General features: G+C 37.4%; 1 protein-coding gene across 1 annotated transcript; it reads right to left on the reverse strand.

Annotated features, from left to right (window-relative positions):
* Window positions 1–1,173: 1,173 nt before the first annotated feature.
* Window positions 1,174–16,597, reverse strand: Commd8 (COMM domain containing 8). The gene is made up of 5 exons (XM_003471647.5): window positions 16,454–16,597; window positions 12,841–12,996; window positions 9,712–9,864; window positions 3,736–3,891; window positions 1,174–2,035 (listed from the first exon to the last, which is right to left on the reverse strand). Exons 1-5 carry the CDS (start codon window positions 16,517–16,519, stop codon window positions 2,015–2,017), a joined length of 552 nt encoding a protein of 183 aa, XP_003471695.2. The 5' UTR covers window positions 16,520–16,597; the 3' UTR covers window positions 1,174–2,014.
* Between the last annotated feature and the right edge of the window lie 8,518 nt (window positions 16,598–25,115).

The following is a 25,115-nucleotide window of genomic DNA, read 5'->3' on the forward strand; positions in this document are numbered from 1 at the left end:
ACTGACTTATTACAAAGCAACCATTTCATTCTGTTCAAATGAAAGCCCATTTCCTTGCAAAGATGTAAAGAAGAATGTTTGTAGCACTCTCTGTGTTGTAAAGCCCAAAATATGTAAAAACCACAGTTAATTCACAGCAGGTTAATTCACAAATTGGGGATGAATGTCACAATGGAGTAGTTCTTAAAATACAAGTAAAAAGGAATGAACTATACATATATGCAACATGGATGAAAACCTCAACATGATGCTGAAACAAGACTTTTTCTGAAAGAATACAACTATGCTCAGTGATAGACGATGGGTTTCAGTATCTAAGGCCCTGGGTTTAACCCCAGCACCAAAACAGGAAAAAAAATGCATACTGTATGATCTCTTTTGCACTAAACTCTTGAAAATGCAAGCAGTTTGCAGAGCCAGGAAGGAGATCAATGGCTATCTAGGATATCTCCGATGCAAAGAAGCTTGAGAAAGTTCTCAGGAGCTACCAGTGTTCACTATCTCAACTACAGTAATGCTTGCATGAGTATCTGTATGTCAACACATATCAAACGCAGTACACAGTTTGCTGATTACATTTCAATCGTTACTAAACATGCTAATGGAGTACCATGTGGTGAGAAGGGAACTATCAAGAGCGAGGTTTTTTTCCTTGTAAAAGAAATTCTGCCTAACAGATTGCAATTCAGAAGAAATTCTCAACATCAGTGCTATTCAAAAGTACTGGTCTACAAACTGGTTTTGGTCCATAATGACACAAGGAATTTGCAAAGGGGATAAATTAACAACCACACTTAGCACACTGCTTACTTCAGCTAACAGTTCTCATACACAAATTTTCTCAATGAAGAAAGTAATGCATCGATGAACAGTCCAGCCAAAGCTTTCCTAAGCATCAAGCTCAACAGACATTTCAGAGACTGGCACTATGTAAAGACTCATTTTGAGTAACACTGTTCAGATCACACTCAGATATTTATTAAAACTCCCTAAGTCTATCCTCACCTGTATAGAAAGAATAGTAATAACTGCTCTGAACATCTCTAGGAATCACATGACGTTTAATACATAAAGCTTGCAAATAGCAGTTGATTATGTATTACTGATTAATTATAATCAATTAACTACTGAGTTTATGCAGAAAGTCATTTAAAAAAGGGAATACACAGAAAATAAAATGTTACTTTTATTTGTTCAGAATGCTTATTTTGAAAATTATCTGTCATTAAAAACCATTTATATTCCAATGAATTTCTTAACATCCAAGTGTTAAATTCAGTATTAACAATATATAACCAAAATGGACCTAGAGAGTATTACCTGATATTTTAACAATGTACATAACTATAAAATGACATCTATTCCTTTTATCAGAACATAGTCTCCCAATCAGACATGGAAATACAGAAGTAATAATGTTACTTTAACCTTTTCTGTGTTCTAGATTTTAGTTTCTACAATTCAAAAACTCAGAATTATTCAGATATTTACATTTTTTTTCTTGGTTATATCTTGATAAAGACCTTTTCTCTAAGAAATTCTACATATTTCTTTAAAATGAAAAAGATATAGAATATCCTGAGTTCTATATGTAGCTTATATATACTTTTACAAACTAATTTAAATATCACAAATTTATTATACATGTCCTTGCTATTAACATATTTCTTTAAGCAATAGTCAAATGTGCTTTGTATGTTTATATTACCTTACAAACTATTTTTAGCTTTTAATAAAACTATTTACAAAGCTTTCTCAAATATTAGTAAAGGAGACAAAACAATCATTATGAAAATATAAACTGCTACCATAGCTATTTTATGCATTTCCTTTCAACCATGTAATTTCCTGTTCTTTAGGGACACTGATAGATTTTTATCTTTCCAATCTCACACTGCTTCTTTCTCAGCTTGGCAGAGCAATCAATATGTTGCAGGGTCTCTGAACACAGTGTTCACTCTGCATATCAACCATTGCAGTGAAATCTGATAATGCTGGTATCCATCATTTCCAGTTATTTCAACTGCAGGACCACCTTAAAACAAAAATGACAGAGAAGGGTTATCAGGTCATACCAAAAAGATACCAATGCACACTACCTGAAATGTTTGAAATCTCTGAGGAAGGTTATGGAGAACTAATAACAAGCAAGTACAACGTACAGTAACTGATGGTGCTTATCTGCCAGGCTCTGTGGCTTACATCACTCAATACTTAGTCTACCTTTCAACTTAGTCTACCTTTCAAATGGACTAGCCAAATCCAAAGAAAAGGCAGGCCTGAGCTGCTAGTCTGGTTGCTAGGCATGCAGACCAATTATCTTAACTGCTTTTCTCATTGCAGAGACAAACTGCAATACTCAAAGGTAAAGGAGAAAGGGTTTATTCTGGCTTACAGTTTGTAGAGGTTTCAGTTCAGAGTAGGCTGGCTCCAAGGCAGAGTGGCAAACAAACAAAGAAAAAAAGAGCAGGGACCTCTTTCTGTCCCTTATATCTTACCCAGGCTACCTGCCCTCAGAGTGGGTAACACTCACATCCTTACCCCCACTGCCTCACCATGAGTAATCCCAGTATCATACTTTTGATCTCAGAACTATGCCAAACCAATCAGTGAACTACCTTGGTATTCACACACTCTAGCTCTAACCATCTCTGAAAAAGTACTACCTATGAGTGCAAAAGGCTTTCAGCAGACATCTAGAAACAAACCATAACATCAATTATCTAGAAATTAAAATCTTTGAACAACTGCAGGGTATAAGAAGAAGCTAGTATTGTCAGGGTATTGAAAACACAGGATCAAAAAGACTGATTGTGGTGATGGAGGTGGATAAGAATAACTGAGACCTAGTTACCAAGACTAGATAATTTGAGAAAATTCTAGGCAATAATGAAGGAATATTCATACACATACTTCTCAACAGTTTTTACTGTTGTAATTTTTTTTCACTTATTAAACACAAAGAGTCATTAACATTATTTAGCCATTACTTTGGTTTTGGGTTTGTTTGTTTTTGTTTGTTGTTTTTTTTTGGTACCGGGGATTGAACTCATGACCTTGCACTTGCCAAGCAGGCACCTATGCCACTGAGCTAAATCCCTGGTTCCTAGCCATTGCTTTGTGAACTACAGTTTTTAAACAGTCATTGCTTTTACTTTGTCTAACCCGATTTTATCTAAGTAGTATTTTAATCTCTCAAAAGTAGAGGATTACAAAAGCAATTTTCTGTCATTTACCTAAGATACTTTTCTTTAAGATCACTATTTTTTTAATCATGAAAATTCTTCATCATCTACTAATATAATGGTAATGCCAAAGTAACACTTTATTTTTATTATTAGTGAGCACTGAAGCAAAACAAATCCAACATTCAGAATAGCACTATGATTTTTTTTTTTTTTTTTTTTTTTTTTTTTTTTGGTACCAGGGATCGAACTCACGACCTCACGCTTGGCAGGCAGGCACTTGTGCCACTGAGCTAAATCCCCAGCTCAGAATAGCACTATGATTCTTTCAAAACTAACTATTTGATAAATTATTTCCAATAGTAATTGAACAAGTTGTGATTCATTTAGTATCTTACTCTAGAAATCAGAACATCTCAATGAAGTATTTTCTGTGCTGATAAAACATCAGGGAAAAAACATTAAAAGTTGACTGTAAGTTTTTCTTTTATTGCTAAGGGTAGCAATTCAAAGGAATGTTTAGACCACATGATCAAATTAAGAGCAATACCTTATTAGCTGCTTCCAATGAATTTATGAGATTTTGCAGCTCTTCTTTATTCATCTCAACAGAATATGGTTTTACTTCACCATTTTCTTTTACGTCTAGATGAAGAGTTAACAGTGGCATTTGTAAAGTAGCGATCTTGTCACTAGAAAGTGCAAGCTGTTTAAAATTAGGAAAAAAGTAATTAATGAATAGTTAAGGGGACTATTAAAATGCATCAGAGTTTAATAAACACATTTAAGTAGAAATAATGTACTCATGTTTGATACCAAATACTAAGAAAGGTAAAAGAAATAAATTCTGTATATCTTAAGTACTTCTGTACAAGAGAAACTGATTTACAAAAAGAAGTAAATAGGAAAAAAGGCCAAGCAGCCAGAAATTTTGTGTCAGAAACAAATATCTAGATTTGTATTTGTCTAGTAAACAAAACACTGTTTTACTCAGGACTGTAACTATTTTTAGTTATAAAAACTCTGGGAAGTACAGATTAGGCCCAATACAACAAGAAACATAGAATCCTTAAAGAAAGTTAAAGATACTAAAGATGACAGTTTATGTATCAAGATAAATGGACACAAAAATTAAAAACTGTCAGAAATGAAGATGTTTAATTCAACTATTAAATTATTAGAAAATAAGTTATTAAAAACTCACCTTCAATTAGCACCTCAAAACAAAAACTCTCAACGTATCTACTCAACTTCCTAAGTTTCTGTCTCTAGGGTATGCGTACCTTGGAGTAATTGGAAGGATCAAATACAGCATTTATGGTATTAATACTTTTTGAAATAAGCACTGTACCACCAATGGAAGTGGTAAAGAAAACTCAATTTTCCTACACCATGAGCCAGAAAACTACAATTTTTGTTTAGAGTGTAACATTTTGTAAAAATCTTGTGTAACAGTAAAGGTCACTTTTCCTAACCAAATCCCCAGAGAGTCTCTCTTCTGATACTGGAGAATCAAATTCTCCTTTATCTCCATTCTATCGTCCAAAAGTGGTATTCATGGTGACTGGGATTTTGAAGTATCACCCACTAGTTGTCTGTTTTATGGATACTGCTCAATATCTACAATAAGTAGTTTCTCAGTCTACACCTGAATAGCACGCATTAAAAGGATATACTACCTCAAGGGGCTAAAATCATGCTAAACATATGAGGTCCTGAAAAGATAGCAGATCGATAAGTAGCAAGGTAAAGAGCCTCTCTGAGAGAAACAGCTCAGATGCTAGAATTTACTACAATGGAGAAGACCAGATGAAAGGAGAGGGATTCTAACAACCCAGGAAGAAACAGGAAAAAGGAAAAAAGAAAAGAAAAACGTAGACAGAGGCTGGAGCAGAAGTGCTCTCACCAGAGCCATCTGACTCGCGTGGCAGCACTCTTGCTGAAGCCACATTCCTGATGGAAGTTGGGGGTTGGGGAGCCCAACAGAGAATAGAGCCCGCATGGACACCTGCACTAACCCGTGGTGAATGCTCAGAATTTGGTGCTCCCACGGGAGGGGGTGACCGACTGGACAACATACTGGAACTGGGCAGGACGGGCCTGAACAAGCAATGGCAGTGACTTCAATCGGCTGCTCCCTGCCCAAAGCAGATTGGTGAGATCTGCTGGGCTGGGTCACAGCCCTGGCCAGGACCCAATAGCCAGGGACCAAATTATCCCTGAAGTTGTCCTGAACTGGTTTCGTCCGCAAGGCACACACCAACGTGGCAAAGGCCCCCACTGGTTGACTGGCTCAGAGGGGAGGTGTCAGCCTACACCACCCTTACTTGCACCTCAGTGACCCACAGCAAACTGGAGAGGGCAGCAATCCCTAGTCAGCATGCTTCAGAAAACCCATAACCAATATGGAAAGGGGCTGGAACCTCCACCATATACCTGTATGGAAGAAACCAGAAATATGACAAGAGAAAGAAATAAGAAAATGCCTCCAGCCACCAACCTAGGGAATATAGGTCCAGGAAAGGTAAATACAGAAGAGATTGAGGGCAGCAAACATGCAATATCAGACACATCAGCTGACAAAAAGAAATGTCTTTGTGATATACACAAACTCAAAACTGAAATACTAATACAAGTAATACAAGATTAATAAAAGAAACGCTAAGCACCTCTCAAGAAGACACAGATGGAAGAATGGAGGAACACAGAAAAAGGAGAGAAACCTTCAATGAAGAATATTTAAAAACCTAGAATACATGAAACAGAATCAAAGGGAAAACCAGGAAATTAAAAACTCCATTGAAAGATTGCAAAATTTCCTGAAAGAAAATAAAGATAGATTAACAAAACTTGAAGATACGTTTGCAATGTGTGATCATGAAAGAGCTCTTAAAAATAACAAGGAAACAGATAGTAACAATACAAAGGCTAGAAGACGACAAGAGGATCTATAACTTCATAAAGACTGCACAAAGCAGAGATGAATACCAATGAACTACACAGGCTATTTATAGAAATAATTAAGGAAAACTTCCCAAGCATAGAAAAAGGAAATGATAGCCAGATGTATGAGGCATACAGAACTCCAGCCACCTACATCCAAAACAGAGCTACACCCAGACATATAATAATCAAGATCCCAGAAATTCAATATAAAAACAGAATATAAAAGCCGTCAGAGAAAAGAAACGGATTACCTATAAAGGAAAACTCACCAAAATCACAGCAGACTTCTCAAAACAAACCATCAAATCAAGAAGAGCTTGGAGCAAAGTATTCCAAGCTCTGAAAGAAAATAATCTCCAACCCAGACTGATGTACCATGCAAAACTGTCTCTCAAAATTAATGGAGAAACAAGATGCTTCCATGACAAAGAGGAACTGGGGGAGTTCACGACCACCAATCCAAGCCTACAAAAAATACTGAAGGACATTCTAGAGAGGAAAAAACACTAGGATTTCAGGAACAGTGGCAGAGAGGCCTCAATGAACCAGGCAGACACTGGAGTGAAGGAGAAAAGTAGACGACCAATGGCAGAAAAATAGCATAGCAGAAATGAAGCAGAGAAAGTTGGCTAGAATCTCTAACAAAGATGGCCTTGATACACTAACAAAAAGAAACACAGGCAGAGTAGATCAGGAGATAGGGTGCATTGAGATGCTCTGCATAGGAAATATAATTAACCTGAAAGAGGGTTTATAGACCGAAAATCAAATATGAGAAAACAATGCTCGATAAGACAGGGAACCAAAGAGAAATAGGGGCAGCTTGTCCAGCAGCTGCAGATAAGTTGGAAAGACAGGGCACTTACATGCAGTGGAAAACTACTCAGCTATAATGAAGGAAAACTTTGAGGCTTTTGTAGGTAAAGGAATACAACTGAAGATCAAGCCCAGGATTAAAAGATTCAGAACCACTTAAGTAAATAGTGGATTGCTCCCTAATCTAAAACCTAAAGGAGTTAGTGGGACCCAAAATGTACAATGCACCCTGTGAAAGTGAAAGAGGAAGAATTGTCTAAAAAACAAGGGCAGAGGACATTGTTAATAGTGTATCGGGATTTAAAATTCTCATTATTCTCATCACTCTGTTTAGTTTGCTTATATTCTGTTCCAGTCTGTCTCCTTGTATTAGATTTGAGGGCACAGATAGCTATTCCAAAAGTAGCAGGATATAGTACAGTAACCATCCTTTATTTTCTATTAACTTAATCTGAAGCCTTGTATAACTTACACTGTCTTATTATGACTAATCATACTTGAATCTGGTTTGTTAGATTGCTGTTTTGTCTTGACTGATTTTATTCAAATTTGTTATGACTGATAATATCAAGCCTAACAGTATAGGCAAATACTCTGAAGATGACAAGATTCACTAGGATACCCACTCTGGTTTGACTATTACCTGCTTTTGAAGTCTTATAATGTCTCCAATGTTTTGCTTTTATTAATATTGTTATGTACTGCTATGTTCAATTATACTATGCTGATGATATAGACAATTCTATTGAAGATAACAAGAGACACCATAGTAACCATTGTAGATTACCTTGCATTATGGTTTTACATGTCTTTTTTGTTTCATGTTTTTCTAGGAATTTGCTTTGTTTTGCCTTGTTTTTTTCCCCCCCCCTCTAATACAGAAAGGATAGATATACATATGGAGACTTATGCATGTACAGAACTTCTAAACAGTTCATGAGAACTGATTATCTAATGCACGATGAACTGGACAACTGCTTGAAGAAAATGAGACACTAAGGTACCCAGTATGATTCCATAGCATCATGATGTGAAATCCAGCAATACTATTATTCTTTATTCAGAGTGGTTTAAGTCTGTTTTGTTTTAATTTCAACATAAGTGAAGGTATGGACAGCTACTGTGAAGAGAATGAGAGACACTATGGCAGCCATTGTTGACTTCCTTATTGTCTGGTCTTGAGGACGTGAAATGCCTTCATCATCCTGCTCTGATCAGTTTTGTACTATGTTGTTTTGTATGAATTCACTGTACCTGAAGCTATGGACAACTATTTGGAAGAAAACAAGAGACAACGTGATAGATAGTGAAGATCTCCGGTTGTCTTGCTTTGAAATCTGTGTCTCTTACATTGTTTTCTTATGTTTCGTTTTGTTATGGTTAATTTTACCCTCTTTAAAATTAAAAAAAAAAAATCAGAGTTGCTAAATTCTTCCCTAGGCTGAATTCAAACCCCTGCTATGGCACATAATCCACTTACTCTCTGTCCTGGTCTCTGCTGTCCCTGAGTACACCTCTATAAATCCATGTATGACTTTTAGTTATCTATTGATAATAACTGTCTTATTTTATGAGGTTTCATCTTTTCCACATAAATGGTCTCATGTTTCAAAGCAATGTCATTTAATGTGATTTTAAATTTTTCACTCTTTTCTGGTTGGGTTAAAATTTGTTGAAGTACTTCCTTAAGTTTGGCAGTCAGAACTAAAAAGATTGTTTAAATAAGAAGACTATTATTAAATAGTCAAAGACAAAATTTTTAGAACTAGAATCGACATCAATTAAGCTATACTTCAGCACATCAAAAAAAACTAAGTATTTCTCATACACACTATACTGGCATCTCTACCCTAGCTTTTATAGTTATGAAAACAGAAAATGCTTATTTAAATGAAAAATCTCTACTCAGGCTATCAGTTGATTATTTATCTTCATTTAGCCAATCTGTGTAATAAGTTACAAAATAATTTTAAGCTTTAATCCTATATTTGATCATTTATATCGTTGGTATTGCAGCCTCTCACTCTTGACAGTTATAACATTCATAAAAATGTTAAAGAACACTGGGCCAAGACCAGAACCAAGCAGTCAATCTTCTAAGCTAATACAAATTCATTCATCTGTAACTAGATGGTCACTCATCCAGTTATCAACTCATCCAACTGTGTTATTTTCCCAACCATTTCTCTACTTCATACACAAAGGTAATAGGAGGCACTTTAGCCAGGTCATGTTAAAATGAAAAAAAAAAAAAAAAGAGAGAGAACAGCTTATTTAATCCTTCTTAGCTGTTGGTCTAAGTACCTTTTATGAAAGGAAAGTTGGTCTGAAATTTTCTTAATCAACCCTCTTGATCATCACTCTCTTCAAAATGTCTTTAAAACTGTTACTTTAATACCCTATTGTAGAATCTTCTCCTAGAGACAGAATCTTATTTACTAATCCTGAAAAAGCAATAAAGTATTAAAGCTCTACCAAAAATGTAAATTGAATATATAGTGCCCCACTATTTATGATTTATAAGTCATAATGATTTGTATAACTAGTTAAATTTACCAATGCAATGTTATACATGGTTTGGGTGCATAAAGTATTCTTTAAACCCAAGATAATGCAAGATATAACTAAAGCAATCTTTGCTATTCTTTTGAAACAACATATTCTCAAAATAACACAAATTTCTGACATACATTATAAAAAGCATGTCTCTGTCTCCAAAAAATTAAATTAAAAAAATGGACTCATAGATAAACAAAATTCTTACCTTTAGCTGCCAGTCAAAATCTTGTAACTGTGCAGAAGAAATATTAACTATTTCTCTTAACAGAACTTGTTTGATTTCATCTTTCCTACTTCTTAAGCATTTCATGATAGGTTCTTGATGAGATGAACTCAACTGATTCAACTGCTGAAGTATCTAAGAAAATAAAAATGAATGATTATAAAATAAATGAAAGGACCTTTCTGCTCACAATGTATAGTTCCACTCTTTTCATATACATTTTTAAATGATAATTAAAAATAGTAATACTTCTATAACTACGAAAGAATAAAACGAGAATGAGTTACCACCACACAGTGTTAGGAAATTCCTACAGAAGAGAAAGTAAAGTAAAACAACTGCCTGATGAAGCAGCCTGGAAGTGAGTATAACCAGACAGCAGACATTGGCACAGTTCTAGAGGTTTATTAACATATCAAACAACAGTCCTTCCTTAAGCCAAGGAGTGTTAAAGAAATAGGCAAGGAAGACAACAGGACCATTGTGTCGCCTATTAGCACAGTTTCAAAATATATAAATCAGCAAAATTTGGCAGTTCTAAAGAAAAAAATAAATTCGGCCATAATTATGGATGAACATCTGTCAGAAGAAGCCAAGAGTAAAAATATAGAAAAAACGGGAACTGTTTTTTATTTAACCTACTTGACATAGAGAAGACTATACCCCACAACTGTGGAGTACACAGGATTTCTAAATATACATGAAAGATTCACCAAAATATACAATGAACCGGACCATGTAGCAAACCAAGAACTGAAATAACATTATTTGTATTTTTGACTACTGCGCAAGTAGGTCAAAACTTACGATAAAAAAAATTTTCAAGTATTTGAAAATATGCAATTCAATTAAAGAAATAAAAATCAACGCCATATAAACCCTTAAGAACAGCAACAAAATTTTTAAAAAAAGAATAAAGCTGGTATAAACATTTAAAAAAACTTCTACAATTTATGCCATAAGCCCAGAATAAAGTATGATTAATCTTTTTGTTGTTGTTGTTGTTATTGTTACCGACACTTGAACTTACAACCTTGCACTTGCCAGCAAGGCACTATGTCAGAGCTACATCCCCAGCAAAATATAGTATCTTGACAACGTCATCATAGGAAGGAAAAACCACAGTCCAGTATCATTCAAATACAGGTGCAAAAACCCTAAACAAAGTATTGGTGTATGAAATCCGGAGATAAGACACCATGACCAAGTGGGATTTAGTCTGCCAACGTAAACTAGTTTAACATTCAGAAATAATCACATTAACAAAATAAAGGAGAAAAAATTCTGGGACTTTTTCTTATTAAATATTCACGATAAAATTACTGGAAAGCTGGAAATTAAGAAATTTATTTAATCTGATAATATTTATGAAATCATGCAGCTAACACACTAAACAGTGAAATAGGGGAAATTTTTTCCCTAAAGTTAGGAGTGAGATACATGTCTACTATCGCTGCTTTTTTCCCCCAACGCTGCCCTAACGGTGTCAGTCAACGGAATAAGGTAGGAAAAAGAATAAAAGGTATTAAAATGGAAAAAGACTGAATACAAATCCTTTCGCTCAAACATTTACAAGTTATTAAATCCAATAAATAAAAAAGTTGTTGAACACATGGTAAAAATGCAAAAATAAACTATATTTCTCTATATTAGCAATTGTATTTCTATATATTAGCAATAAACTGGAAAAATTAAAGCATCAAAACACCACTTACTTAAAAATAAATCAACAAACACTGTAATTGAATTTTAAACTACAAAACAGAGAGAGTAAAGCTAATATAAATAAATGGAGGACACTCCACTTCCACACACTGGAGGGCTAAAAATTTTTAAGACATCAATTCTCAAGTGCAATTCCAATGTAAATACAATTTTATTTTGTTTTGTTTTTGGTTAAAACTGCTAAGTCAATTCTAAAATGGTTATGAGATACAGAGGACTGAGAATAGCTAAGGCAATCTTGGACAAACATGAAGTTGAAGGTCTTTTATTACTATATATTCAGTAAAGCATTAACTCTATAGTAATCAAAACACTGTAAACTAGCAAATATGGACAAATAGAAAAATAAGTTATAATAAAGAGCCAAGATAAACACCTCCACACATGTGACCACCTGATTTAGAACAAAGGATGAGCAATAATCTTACAGGGCAAGAATGGTCATTTCAATAAATGCTACTGAGTCAAATGGATACACATGTGGACAAATTTGAACTTAATCACTACTTCATGCACAGATAGTAATTCAAAATGAATCAGTAATATAAAAGAAGAACTAACATAATCAAGCTTCTACAAGAAAGTAGACAAGGGTATCTTCATGTCTTTGGCACAAATATTTCTTAAGTAGGATACTAATGGTGCTAACCTCACAAGAAACATTGAGAAATTGGTCCTGATTAAAACTCAGAACTTTTGTTCACCAAAATATATCATTAAGACAGTTAAAAAGGAACCCATACAATGGAAGACATTTAAAACACATGTTTTTTAAAAGATGCATTTCTAACAAAGAATTCATATTCAGAGTATCTGACTCAGATGAAATTTACGAAAAAAATACAGAACTCTTTTGTTTTTGGTGTTTTTTTTTTTTTTTTTTTTTTTTTTTTTGTTAAAGTCAGCAACCTACACAGATATTGCCATGATTTTTGGCAAAGACACAAACGCAGTGCAATTAAAGGGGATTTTACACCACCCTGCAGTTTCACCAACGTATTTATCCCCAGAAAAGTTAGCCCAGATGTAATGCAATGAGACATGTACCAATACAGACAAGGATATATAAATCATTTCTAAACAAATATAGAAACACAAAGTTAAATGTTAACTATTTCTTCATGGTAGTGAACTATAGGTATTGATTTAGATCTTTTTCTTCTGTATGTTTTAACTGTTTCACAACTAAAACAGTAAAAACCAAAAACTAGGCAAAATCCTACAAGTTTCACAGATTTGCTACTTAAACAATGTGGTTTTGTATTGTTATATATCATATACAGTGCTTACTGATAATGACCCTTGTTTTATACAATGCTTGAAAAATCACCTTTAAAAATCTGAGCATTATTTATTAGGGGGTACAGAAATTTAGAGTAGAATTACCTCTTCATCTGATACATTTTTACCAACTACACCTTTGAAAAACTTGGTAACATCTTCTAGAACATGCACCCATTCTGTTGAATCCCATACACTGTCATAATCCTGGTACAGAGGATAAGATCGACCACAAATGCCATCAATTATTTTGTGAAGAAGCTGCAGAGAAAAAGGAAATAAACACATTTATAGATGAAACCTATCTTACTTATAGTGAACAAATGTTGCTGAGAAGTTCCTGTTATCTGCAAGACGAGGTGAGACAAAAGTGTAATTAGCTCTAAAGTTTATTCTTAATTAAAAATTACAGTTCCATGAAAATCCCAGACCTTAAATTATTACATCTACCTTTAGAAACAAAAATTTTAGAAATACACTGCTACTTTTTTAACATTCCTGAAAGAGGATGGTGTTATGCTTAGGCCTAAGAATTCCTCAAAGCCTCAAGCAGTCACAGGTGAGGCTTTTCAGAGGTGGCTGGATCTAGAGTGTACGATGCTGAGATTACATGCTAAGATGAAGGCTGAGTGATTACTAAACTGGTCACCCACTGATTGGTTATGAGAGTGGATGATGGTAAAGCCTTACCTGGGTGTGAATGTTACCCATGCTAAGGGCTGCGAGCCTGGATATACAAGGAACAGTAAGGGGCTGCTGTGGCTGCTAGCCGCTCACTACTTCACTGCTGGTTGCACTACTGCTCTGCCATGAACTGCTTCTCCTCTGCAAGGCCCCACCCCCAGGCAGCCCTGCCTTGCAGGCTGCTTTCTACAGCCTGAAGCCTCTGCCAGCTGTGAACCTAATAAACTTTTCCACTTGACTTTGGGTGTTGGGTATTTCATCTCAGCAATGAGAAGAGTAAGACAGATGTTCAGTAAAAAAGTTTCATCTCAGAAAATTTAAGACACCATATTTATACCAGTGATCAAAGCAATGGATAAGACTTTTACATGTCTTTTACTGTGTGTTATGAACTACATTTTACTTTGCCTCCATTTTCACAGAATTCATGATTACTTCTCTTGCTCTACTCCATGAAAATCCTCAGTATTGTGGGGCCGGGATTTAGATCAATGGCACAAGTGCCTGTCTGGCAAGCACAAGGTCGTGAGTTCAATCACTGGTACAGCAAAAAAAAAAAGAAAAAAGAAAAAGAAAATCCTCAGTATTGTTCATTTCCTTTGCTATATATCTTTCTCTCCACCCCACCTCGCTATCAGCAATGGAAACCCTAAGTCAGACATGTGTAAAATAAAGATATAATTTACCTTCAGAATGTTTCTGTATGAATGACATAAGAATGTGAGAGAATTATCTGCCACACTGTTGGCTTGTAAAAGGTAATTAAACACTGTGAGCCTTCATTAACATTCTTATAATCCCTGTTATAATTTCGGATTCTAGCTTTCAACATATTAATGGAGTGTCTAAAATGCTAGAACGAGTCTAAGATCAATATGCTTATTCTTCTTAAGAGATATTTTTAAGAGGAATAACCTGTAAATAAGAGTCTGTCAACTCTTTCAGTATCCTATCCACTCCACTTTAAGCAATAAATCCCCCTAACCACACACACTAAAACACAAACAAGCAGCTGACTTCCACTTCCACACAATGACTGATACACAATGAAAGAGAATTTTTATGTATCGTAAACCAACATAATCAATTTAGAACTCAAACTCAGTGCTGTCTACATGATAAAACAAAACTCTTAACTCAAACTAAAAATAAAGATGTTACTTTTTTGGATTGTTTCTTAATTTACAAATATGTAATCAATTCTTTATTGCATTCATTAAATAAGGTAATAGTGGGGTTTTTTTTGTTTTGTTTTGCTCCTCTGTGGTAGTGGGGACTGCACCCAGGGCCTCATACATGCTGGCCAAGCACTCAACCCAGCATTCTACATCCCCAGGCCTTAAACTATGTGACAGAAATACAAACAAAAAATAACTGTGATAACTACTATCATTTACTGACTCCTAACTAGGTACAAAGCATTATCGCTTCTAACCTAAAGTAAACACCGTGATCATTCTCATTTTACAGTCGAAGAAACTAAGAATAACTTAAGGCCCTGCCATAATAGAGTTTTAAGCTACCAGAAAAAGGCAGACATTAATTTTTTAAAAAAGTGCAATTCAGAATGATAGTGTTGCTATAACATACAGCAGTTGCAACGGAACACAGAAAGGAAGCAAGAAAAAAGGCTGTCTTAGCAGTAGTCCGGCAAGCAAACAGGAGAAGCGTGTTTGCAACATTTCCGTCACAAACAACCGCATATACCAGGATGAGAACACAATAATTACACTGATTTGGGGACAGACGGCAATTTGGAAGGTAGGGGAGAATGAGACCCTAGGCAAGTGGGCAAGGGTCATAAAGATCCCTATACACAATTAAAGAGCCTACAGTTTAATCTGCACTCAAAAGTCCAATAGGAAGCAAAGTAGTCACGTTTACCCTATCTTTCCATAAATTGGCCAATAAGTTGAAAGATATAAAGAAAAAATGGGAAAGAAAGACTAAAGTCCGTCTTCAGTTTACAGGGCAGAAATTATGGGCTAAATAATTGAGAACACTCAAAATATGTAAAAGATATGCAATAAAAAAGGATAGCATCCAGAATCTGTTGAGTATATCAAAGTGGTGGTGCCACCAAGCCAAAAAGAGGCTGTGGAGGAGAAGCTACACAGCAAAATAGAGGTGCTCAATCCCAGTCCACAATGAATTACAGAAACCCTAGGCAAAAGCCGGACACTCAGGGCAGAGATCTTTGGCTGGACCCCGTGACTTAAGAGTCATCAGTATCCGTGGAAGTAAAGTGAGGGATCTCATCTAATGTGGACAGAAAGAAAGCAAGAAAATGGAAGCCAGTGGACCCAGGACCTCTGAGCCTGTAGTGGACAACTTCGGGCAAGTTCCCTGTGACATTTTAATTTCCTCAGTGGGACAGTCAGAACAGTTAAGATGCATTTTCTTGTTCTCAGCAGAAGTGTTCCCTCCAGGAAAGGGAATTCAACAGGGAAACAGAAGGCAAAAACTTCACTTCTCAAAGATGACCCATCCATGGGGCACAGGCTGGATCTCACTCAGTGCTTCACTTCCCCCATCAGGGCACTAGACTCAAGGTTGACTGCAGCGAAAAACTGGAAAAGAGGTAAATGAGTCTGCTTTCCCCAGATCCTCTCAAGCCAGATTCCTCTGCTAACGTCAGGAAGTCCATCACCCAGTAACTGGGCGCCCGGTCGCCCTCAGTGCGGCCGGATCCGCCCCGGCATAGTCCCCAGGGTTCCTAGCACCTTACTCTGAGCCTTGGGCTCGCCGAGGTGGGTACTCAGTGGACGAATGAAATGCATTTCAGAAGAGTGCAAGCCTCACTCCAAGGCATTAAGCCTTCACGGTCCCCACAGCGATTCCCCTGCCCTGCCGGCCCAAGGGTCGGAGCTCCCAGGGCCGGACCCCCGCGCCGAAGCCCCAGAGTTGCGACTCCAGCGCCGGCGCCTCGGAGGCACGAAAAGCCCCGCCTCCCCGCGGCAGCCCCGAAACTCCACTCCTCCGCTATCCCCCAAGGGCACCGACCACACGCCAAGTCTCCAGCCCTGCCCCTGACCTGCGCGCCCCGCTCCGGGGGCAGCTTCTGCAGCCGCCACAGCGCTGTCCCTTCTTCCGGCTCCATCCCAGCGCTCAGCCCGGCCCGGATCACGTGACACGTGCGGCCCGAGCCAGCGCGGTGCTCGCCCACGTGACTCCGGGCTGGGCGGGGCCGGCGAGCAGCCCCAGCCCGTGTGCGCCTGCGTAGATACCGGCATCTCTTCTCTAGGACTAAACGCTCTTCCTAGCCTGGTGGAGTGAGGCTTACTTACCCTCGAACTGCAAAACTGGGGGCAGGTTTGCAAATCTCCCTACTCAGTTTGCATTTTGTTCAGAGTTCTGTTGAGCTTTCTTCTCACTCTTTAGAAAATCGTCTAATAAGGGTAGCCGTTGTCCCAAAGTTTTGATGCATGACCCAGTACTGCAGATCATCGGAAAGTCTCTTTCACCCCTATTGGCAGTCAACAAATGTTATCCGACGGATCGCTAGTTGGCGCGCACACACAAAAATCCAGTTAAATGTGAGATTTCAGATAAACCAGCAAGAATATTTTATTTGTCCTAAATATTATATGACATACACTTAAGTTACTCATTGTTTATTTGAAATTCAAAGTTAACTGGGTGCCCTATATTTTATCTGACAACCTCAAAAAATCAACCAAAGCCGAGTACCACTCTGTTCTCTGAGGCTGAGCCTAATCCCCAAACATCCTTTCTGTTATTTCATGATTAGAGCTGTCACCTTAATCAAGTGCTAAAACTACAGTGATGATAAAGCAATCTTATTAAGAAGCACACAAGAACTAATAGAAACAAGAATTGCATCTAATTTATAAAGTTCATAAAAGTGGTGTTAAGTGGTGAATTGTACCACAGACAGAAAAAAGAAAGTAATAATCCATCTTATAGGTTATGTAGAGAAGTACTATTTGTAGTGTCCTTCCAGGTTTAACTCAAATTCTTTTCTCTACTGTGTTCCCCGAATGTTGAAAATAAAAGCATTTTTAAAAAATTCATAACTCAACAATCTCTCACTGTGTGTGTATAATATATATATATACACATACATACATATGACACTTTACAGGTTTTAATACTGCTAAAAATGTGCAACTCTCGTTGCCCTGGCTGAAATGAAATTAAGACATTTTTTGTGAATAGAGTATCCCCAAGTAATATTTAAAATAAACTTGGAAAACTATTCAACTAAACACTGTTGATGTCTATTGAGTTCTTTAAAAAATTAAATTGCATATAGTGTAATAATCGATACAAAATATTTACCAAGAATCCAATAGACATGAAACATTTTTTTTCCAACTAGCCTTCATGTGGCAGATAGTATTCGCATTTTAAAGGTAACATTACAAGCTGAGTGAAGTGCTATGTACTCTGCCTGAGGTCCCATGGCTAGTACTTGCTAAGTCATTCGTCTGAGTATGGAATAGTGATCTCAGTCTATATAGCTGATGGTCCCTGCTGAGGAGGACATGTTGGTGCAAGATGACATCTCTAAGGCCATGAAACAAGGTACTTAAGACGAAATGACACACCAATCAGGGCATAAGAGATGACACAAAAGTAGGTCCTGACTTCTCTTTCAAGCAACTCTAAGTATCAAAGAGAAATTGGTTTATTTTTGTGGAATGTGAATGTAATGAATTTAACAGTAGAACCAATAGAATTTCTAAATTTATAAATTGAGAGACAGCACAAAAATGCTTAACATTTGCCTTTTGATTGGTAAGAGCATGTCCCTATTTGCTTAATCTGAGAGAATGTATATATGTATACATAGAGATGTATATATTTATATATATATCTATCTCTTCCAGTACAATCTTTATTAGGTATATTTGCTCCTTCTTTGCAAAAACTCATTTGTAGAAACAGTTAAAATTGTGTTCAATTCTGTAAATTACCTACATAATAATAGGTAAGCAAGTTCACCTGTCTCTGTAGTTACTTAAATGAACTACTTTAGAGTTGTTCTAAGTACATATATGTAAAATTTGTGAAATCTAGCCTAGCACATGGAAAATGTTATTATATTCCCTTTTGAGTGGCTTGCTTTCTTCTCTTATTAGATGGCCACGGGTATGGATTTCCAGAAAGCTGTCTTCTTATCTATCCTCTCAGGCAGAGCGGTGAATAGTCTCTTTTCTTAGAATGTGAGCTGTCTCTCAAATTCATCTGGCATTCTGTGGTCTCCATAGATAACACAGATCATGATCATAGTTGTGAAATACATAAAAAGACCTCAGCTAACCTCAGTGTGTGTGTTTACTGAGCTGAAAGTGGAATTCACACTTACTGCTTTGGGAATTATTGATTTGGTGATCTTTTCCTGAGCATTTTTCATTATGCGTTTTTGTTATTGTTATTTTGTTCTGTTTTGGCTTTTTGTTGTTTGTTGCTATTGTGAGGTAGAAAGAAGAGTTTCATGCAGCACATCTTGTAGATTCATTCATTCACTGGTTTGCATTTGTATATGGTTATACTCTAGAAAATGGACAAACTCTGGAAAATATAGGGGTGAGGGGAGAGAGAGTGGAATCAATCTGAAGGATTTTCACACCAAATCTTACCTAGACATTGACGTTGATATTGATATAGGAGAATGAAGCTCCAGACCTACTATATATCCAGTATGAGTTTGTGTTCTCTAAAACTGAAGAATGAATTTTAGGAACAGGTTAAGAGTTAAATATATTTATTGAAAGAAAGCGTCTGTCTGAGACAGACAGAAGGGGTCCCAAGCAGGTTGCCAAAGACTGTTTTCTAGGGACTTTTATGGAATAAAACCATGAGGTGAGACAAGTCTAAGGTGGGGAAAACCTGGGAACCTGCAAGGTGAGTATAAAGTGGGACAGACTGTAGTCAACCAATAAGATTAATTGCCCGGGTAAAACTGATTAAATCAGGAACAAAGGAGGAAGCAAGTCACATAGTGCAGGCATGCTTAATGGCAGTGGCTCTTCCTGTAGGTGGTGGGATGCTGATGCCTGACTTCCTCAAGGTGATAGAGAACTATTAGGACTGTGGATCCTTAGGATGTGCTTGTATTTGCTTTGCCTTTTGTCTTGAGATCTGGCCCAGAGCAGGTGATTGTCTCCTCCTGCTCTGGCTCCTTTGAGGGCCCAGCCCTGTTTGACTGCCTGTAATATTTCTAACTAACTCAGCTGCCTGTAAGAATTTGCACCTTAATCTATAGAATTCCAGAGCCAGCGCAAAGCAGGTACAAATGGTTAAGGTTCAAAATATGTGCTGGAGGGGCTGGGGATTTAGCTCAGCGGTATAAGCACCTGCCTTGCAAGCAGGCGGTCGTGAGTTCGATCCTTAGTACCCATAAAAAGTTAAAAAAAAAAAAAAGAGCAAAATATGTGCTGGAACTAAAATCTATGGAACCTGATGGTGGATTGAATGCTCGTGAGAGAGGAGGGTGGGTGTAAATAAAATGATGATGGTAAAACTTCTATGATCCTAGCCACCCCAAGGTTTTAAGCCCTCAGATGGAGACAGAGCCATCAACTATAGCTTCTGTGTTAGGGAGAGACTTTTGGAGTAGTGGTGTAATGGTCAAGCATACATACTCAAGAGTTAGGCAGACCTGAGTTCTACTGTATCCCTGCCATATGACTTTAGGAAAGTTGAGTAAACTGTGAGGTTTGTCTATTAAAGGTAGGGATAAAGTTGGGGACTTCAAATAAAATAATGCATGTAAAGTGTTTAGCATAGTAGCCAACAAATAAAGTTGCCCACAGTGAAGGTTAACCATTATTTTTAGCACTTCAGTAGTAGTGTCTGTTACTTGGTGTGCAAGTGGTGCTGAGTACTGCTGAGCCCTGGGGATAAAGTGGGACACATTCACACGTATATAAATTCTGTATGCTGTAGTTTCAAAGCAGACATGAACGCCCAACAGGCAACTCTGATGAAAGCCTTCGATAAAGTAAGCCAAAGGAAGGTAGGGAGTTTACTCATACTATGAGCTTCCATACGTGGCTCAGCCAGTAGAGAGGTGGAGGAAGGTCTTCCAATCATATGGATATAAGCTGAGGAACTTGCTCATCTGAGAATCATGCAGAGACTGCTAATTGTCCACAATATCTATGATTCGCCCTATGTTCCCCCCAAAAATTCACTGTTGAAAATTTAGTGGCCAACACTTTTTAGAATATGATTTTATTTGGAGATAGGATCTTTACAGAGGTAAGAAAGTTAAAATGAAGTAATTTTGGTGAGCTGATTAAAAGTATGACTGTGCCCCTACAAAAAGTGAATTTGGAGATATCCACATATATGACTGTATGAAAATACTTAGGGAAGAGATACCATCTGTAAGACAAGGAGAGAGGCCTGGAGATCTTTCATAATCCTCACAAGAAACAAACTCTGCTGACACTTTGGTTTTTGGTATCTACCCTTCAGAGAGCAAGCCATGAGACAGTGCATTCTTGGTCTACAGACTTCCTTAGCTTCTGGAACTTTGTTATCCTTTCTCCACAGAAGTAAAATTGCTTGATTTGCACAAGTTTTCCAGAAGAAAGACTGACTATATTTCCAAGCTTTCTTTGAATTTGGGCTGGCCAATGTCCAAGTGCTAGCTAATATGACAAAGGCAGAAGTATTAGGCAGCACGCTCAGGAATCTCTTATTTAAGGAAGAAACTAAGTGAGTCATTTACATTTTTATTCTTTGTTTCTGTCCCTATTCTGCTTTGTGGACCTCAGATGGTGTCATCTTGGACCAAGATGTCATGGGCCAGGTAGAAATGAGCAATATGCTAGAGTCAAGGTACCTGTGATTGCTGAACCTGACCCCATTTTAGCCCAGAACTACTCACGTGGACATCTCTGTGACATACACTATACTTAATTTTCATTTAAGCTTCTTTTATGATGAAATTCCTGTTCATATCTCCCAGCTCATCCTCACTAATGAAGACATTATAGTTAATGTGGATTAATTTGCATCCACAAAATGATAGGTTTATCATCTGGGTGATACTTCTAATCTCAGTGGCAAAGATTACAACACCAATTTTATAAAATATGAGATCAAATTTGAAAAATATCCTCATACTTGATAATACATATTAGTAAAGATTTTCTGGAAGATTATGATTGCATATGTCTCCAACATGTATATATTCTCTTACCCAAAAATTCCAAGTCTAGAAGTATGTAGGAAAGAAATAATTTGACTAAGACTTTTCATTTATGTAGTTTATAATCTTGAGTACTTAAAAAACTAAAATCTTAAGATTGTGAAAAACATAAAATAAAGGAAGTGATTTGTAGAAGAATAGTTAATATGTTGTAAACTTCCTTACAGCCACTTACTGGCAAAGTGAGGTTTTAAATCTCTTTATACCATAAAACACATGGTGTATATTTTGTGAGAGTGTACGATGCACAAATTCTGGGAAAAGAATATATACAAATTTTTGACAATGGCCAGGTTTATTTTGGGGTTTATAGATGTTTTGGGCTAGATGTTTGGGTTAGATTTTCTAGATTTTTTTTCAAAATGTTACCTAAAAGTATCTTAAATCTTTTGTGGCAACTATGACAAATTATGACTATACTGACTCACTTTAATTTTTGCCTTCAGTACCAGCCATGTATAACTTAAATTCACATCTTAGCATCTTGCTAAGTGCAATAAAAATAATAAATTACACTCATAGTCTGTTTTCCAACGCTAGATATTCAGCTTCAGTTTGTCTTCTACATCATTACAGGGACTGCATAACATGAATCCCTAGCTTTCTAGCCTGTTGCTAACCGCAGCTTTTAGGTTATGTTATAGGATCCCTGAATGCTTATAACAATTTTTGCATTAGTCCAAACAAATAACTCTAATAAAACAACAGAAAAAATTTAATACTTTAACAAAATATTTTTAATACTTTAACAAAATATTTATTTCTTGTCTACATAACAATCTATTCATAAAAATGTTAGCATTTAAATGCTTCTTCTGTAAGATCTCAGAGTTCTGTCCATGCAGGCGTTGCTTAAGGAAAGAGACAGCAATTGCAAAACCCTAAGGGGGTTTTTGTGGGCCAGACCTCAAAATGCATCTCTCCTAAGCCAGGCATAGTGACTCACACCTGTAATCCCAGCACTTGGGAGGCTAAGGCAGGAGGATCATTGCGAGTTTGAGACCAGGCTGGGCTACAAAGTGAGCTCAAGGCCAGCCTGAACTGCATAGTGAGACCCTGTCTCAAAAAAAAAAAAAAAGCATCTCTCCCCACATTCTAAAATCATGAGTGTGTATACTCATGAGTGTGCGAACTGAACTTAAGCTTGTCCTCTTGCCTGTGTCTTCCAAAACAGACACTTTTAAAAATTAAAGAATAACATAAATTCTGATTGAAGAGTAATTATCTTTCTTTGATTTCTAACATATTTGTTAGAAATTGTAATTAGGGACTTCCAGAAGAACATGGCAGATAGATAGCAGCAGCTACGGAGGCTCTCTGAGATACCCCACTTAAAATCCAGGAATGGTGCTGTACAAGGAGTCCTAAGCAAGGGGAGGTACACCCTGCCAACCCAGGAATGAACTAAGCTAAGAGAAACCAACTGGAAATCCAGTGGGGAGTGCCTGGCCTGCGTGATGCCGCTGACTAAGACCCAGTAGGCTAGCCCAAACCAGGTCCCAGCGCCTGGAGGTGTACCCTAGTGGTGAAGCCTTCGGTAGGTTGACCTGGAGGGGCGGCCTAGCAGAGGCTGCCCAGGTCTGTGTCTCCCTAGTACACTACAGTGGGCGGGAACACCTAGCCGGCGCAATTCAAACATACTGTAACCGAAAAAGAGAAAAAAATCGGGCCTCCTACATTTGCTTGTATGGAAGGAACAAAAATATGGGAAGAGGAAGCAACAAGAAAGGGTCCTCAGTCTCCAATCCTGAGAACACTGATCCAGGAAAGAGAAACGCAAAGGAAGACAGAAAACATGCAATATCAGACATGGCACCAACAGATATAAAGCGATATCGCCAGAGCCTCATAGACGAGTTTAAAAATGAAGTATTTAATGAAATAAAGCAAGATATAAGTAGAATAGTTATAGAAATGCTAAGCACCACCCAAGAAAAAACAGATGGTACAATGGAAGAACAGAAAAAAAGGGAGAATTGTTTGATGGAGAAAATAGAGAAAACATAGAATATGTGAAGCAGGTTCAAAGAGATTACCAGGAAACTAAAAACTCTATTGAAAGCTGGCATAACAATTTGAAAGAAACTAAGGATAGATTATCTGAATTGGAGGGCAGATTTATAAAATGGGAGCATGAAATGAAAAACTTCTTAAAAATAACAAGAAAACAAACAGCAATAATACAAAGGCTAGAAGATGATAAGAGGATCTATAACTTAAGAATTAAGAACATAAAAGAAGTAGGGACACAAACAAATGGACTACAAAAGCTTTTCACAGAAATAATCCAAGAGAATTTCACTAATTTAGCAATAGGTAAAGATACTCAGATGTATGAGGCATACAGGACCCAGCCACCTACAACCCAAACAGAGTTACCTCCAGGCATATAATAATCAAAATTCCAGAAATCCAATATAAGAACAGAATACTAAAAGCCATCAGAGACAAGAAACAGATCACTTACAAGAGAACACCCATCAGAGTTACAGCAGACTTCTCGGCACAAACCATCAAATCACGAAGAGCGTGGGGGGAAATAATTCAAGCTTTGAAAGATAATACCCTCCAGCCAGGATTGATATATCCTGCACAACTCTCCCTAGAAATTGATGGAAAAACAAGGTGCTTCCAGGATAAAGAGGAACTAGGGGAATTTGAAACCACCAATTCAACTCTACAGAGAATATTGCAGGACATTCTAAAAAAGGAAAATACCAAGACTTCAGAAACAGTGGCAGAGAGACCACAATGAATGGAACAGAAAGTGAAATGAAGAAGACAAACTGACAACAAACGACAAAAATGAGGCAGAGAAGATTGGATGGTAGAGAGAGCTATTTTGGAGAAAACAAGACATCATAATAGCGAGTGCTGATTTAGTATCATCTTGCTTTGAAGTCCCATCAAGCTTTTATTTTTCTCTTTCCATTGGTCTAAACAGGTTGTATCTTGACCGGCGCAGCTCCAACGAAACAGGAGACAGGAGACGCTTTTGTGGACGACAGTTAACTGCTAGTTTATTTACGCGGGCTCTGGTTTATATTTTTGGCCGTGACCAATCACAGGCTGTCACAAGGAAGCAGGGCGGGAATGGGATGTAGGCTCTGGCTACTATATCCAGCTGTGGCCAATCAGGAGTTGCCACAGAGTACGGAGTGAGCGCGGGGTGCGCACGGGTTGGCTAATTTAAAGAGGAACGTAGCACATTGCGGAAGCTGGCGTGGTCCTTAGTCCCAGTTGGGGTATGGTATGTTGAGCGCCTGCGCCCAACATCTCCCCCTTTCTTTATAACTGACGCAGGGTCTCCAGAGGTCGGTGCCCCTCGTGAGGCGTCATGCTGCGCAGTCATGACAATGCCTCACTACTTGTTGGTGCTCTTTTGGAGGGGGCGGGAGTATTGTTTTATGAGCCCAACCCGCATGCTCACCAACATGGGGACCGGGGTGTCTCCTGGCCAAGGACGACACCCCCTGCGATGCTTTGCTCCACACCTGTGTCACAGCAT

The sequence above is a fragment of the Cavia porcellus genome, unplaced genomic scaffold (genome assembly GCF_034190915.1).
Source record: "Cavia porcellus strain 051 isolate PalLab524CR breed Dunkin Hartley unplaced genomic scaffold, mCavPor4.1 scaffold_30, whole genome shotgun sequence".
Lineage (NCBI taxonomy): Eukaryota > Metazoa > Chordata > Mammalia > Rodentia > Caviidae > Cavia > Cavia porcellus.

Bases quoted from the DNA above. Each gene is read 5' to 3' on its own strand.
- Commd8 (XM_003471647.5), bottom strand. From the start codon at position 16,519: ATGGAGCCGGAAGAAGGGACAGCGCTGTGGCGGCTGCAGAAGCTGCCC. The intron at 9,865-12,840 runs GTAATTCTACTC...TTATTTTCTTAG, and splicing joins AAAATGTATCAGATGAAGAG to ATACTTCAGCAGTTGAATCA. The intron at 2,036-3,735 runs GTATTGCTCTTA...TTTTGTTTTAAG, and splicing joins CATTGGAAGCAGCTAATAAG to GTGGTCCTGCAGTTGAAATA.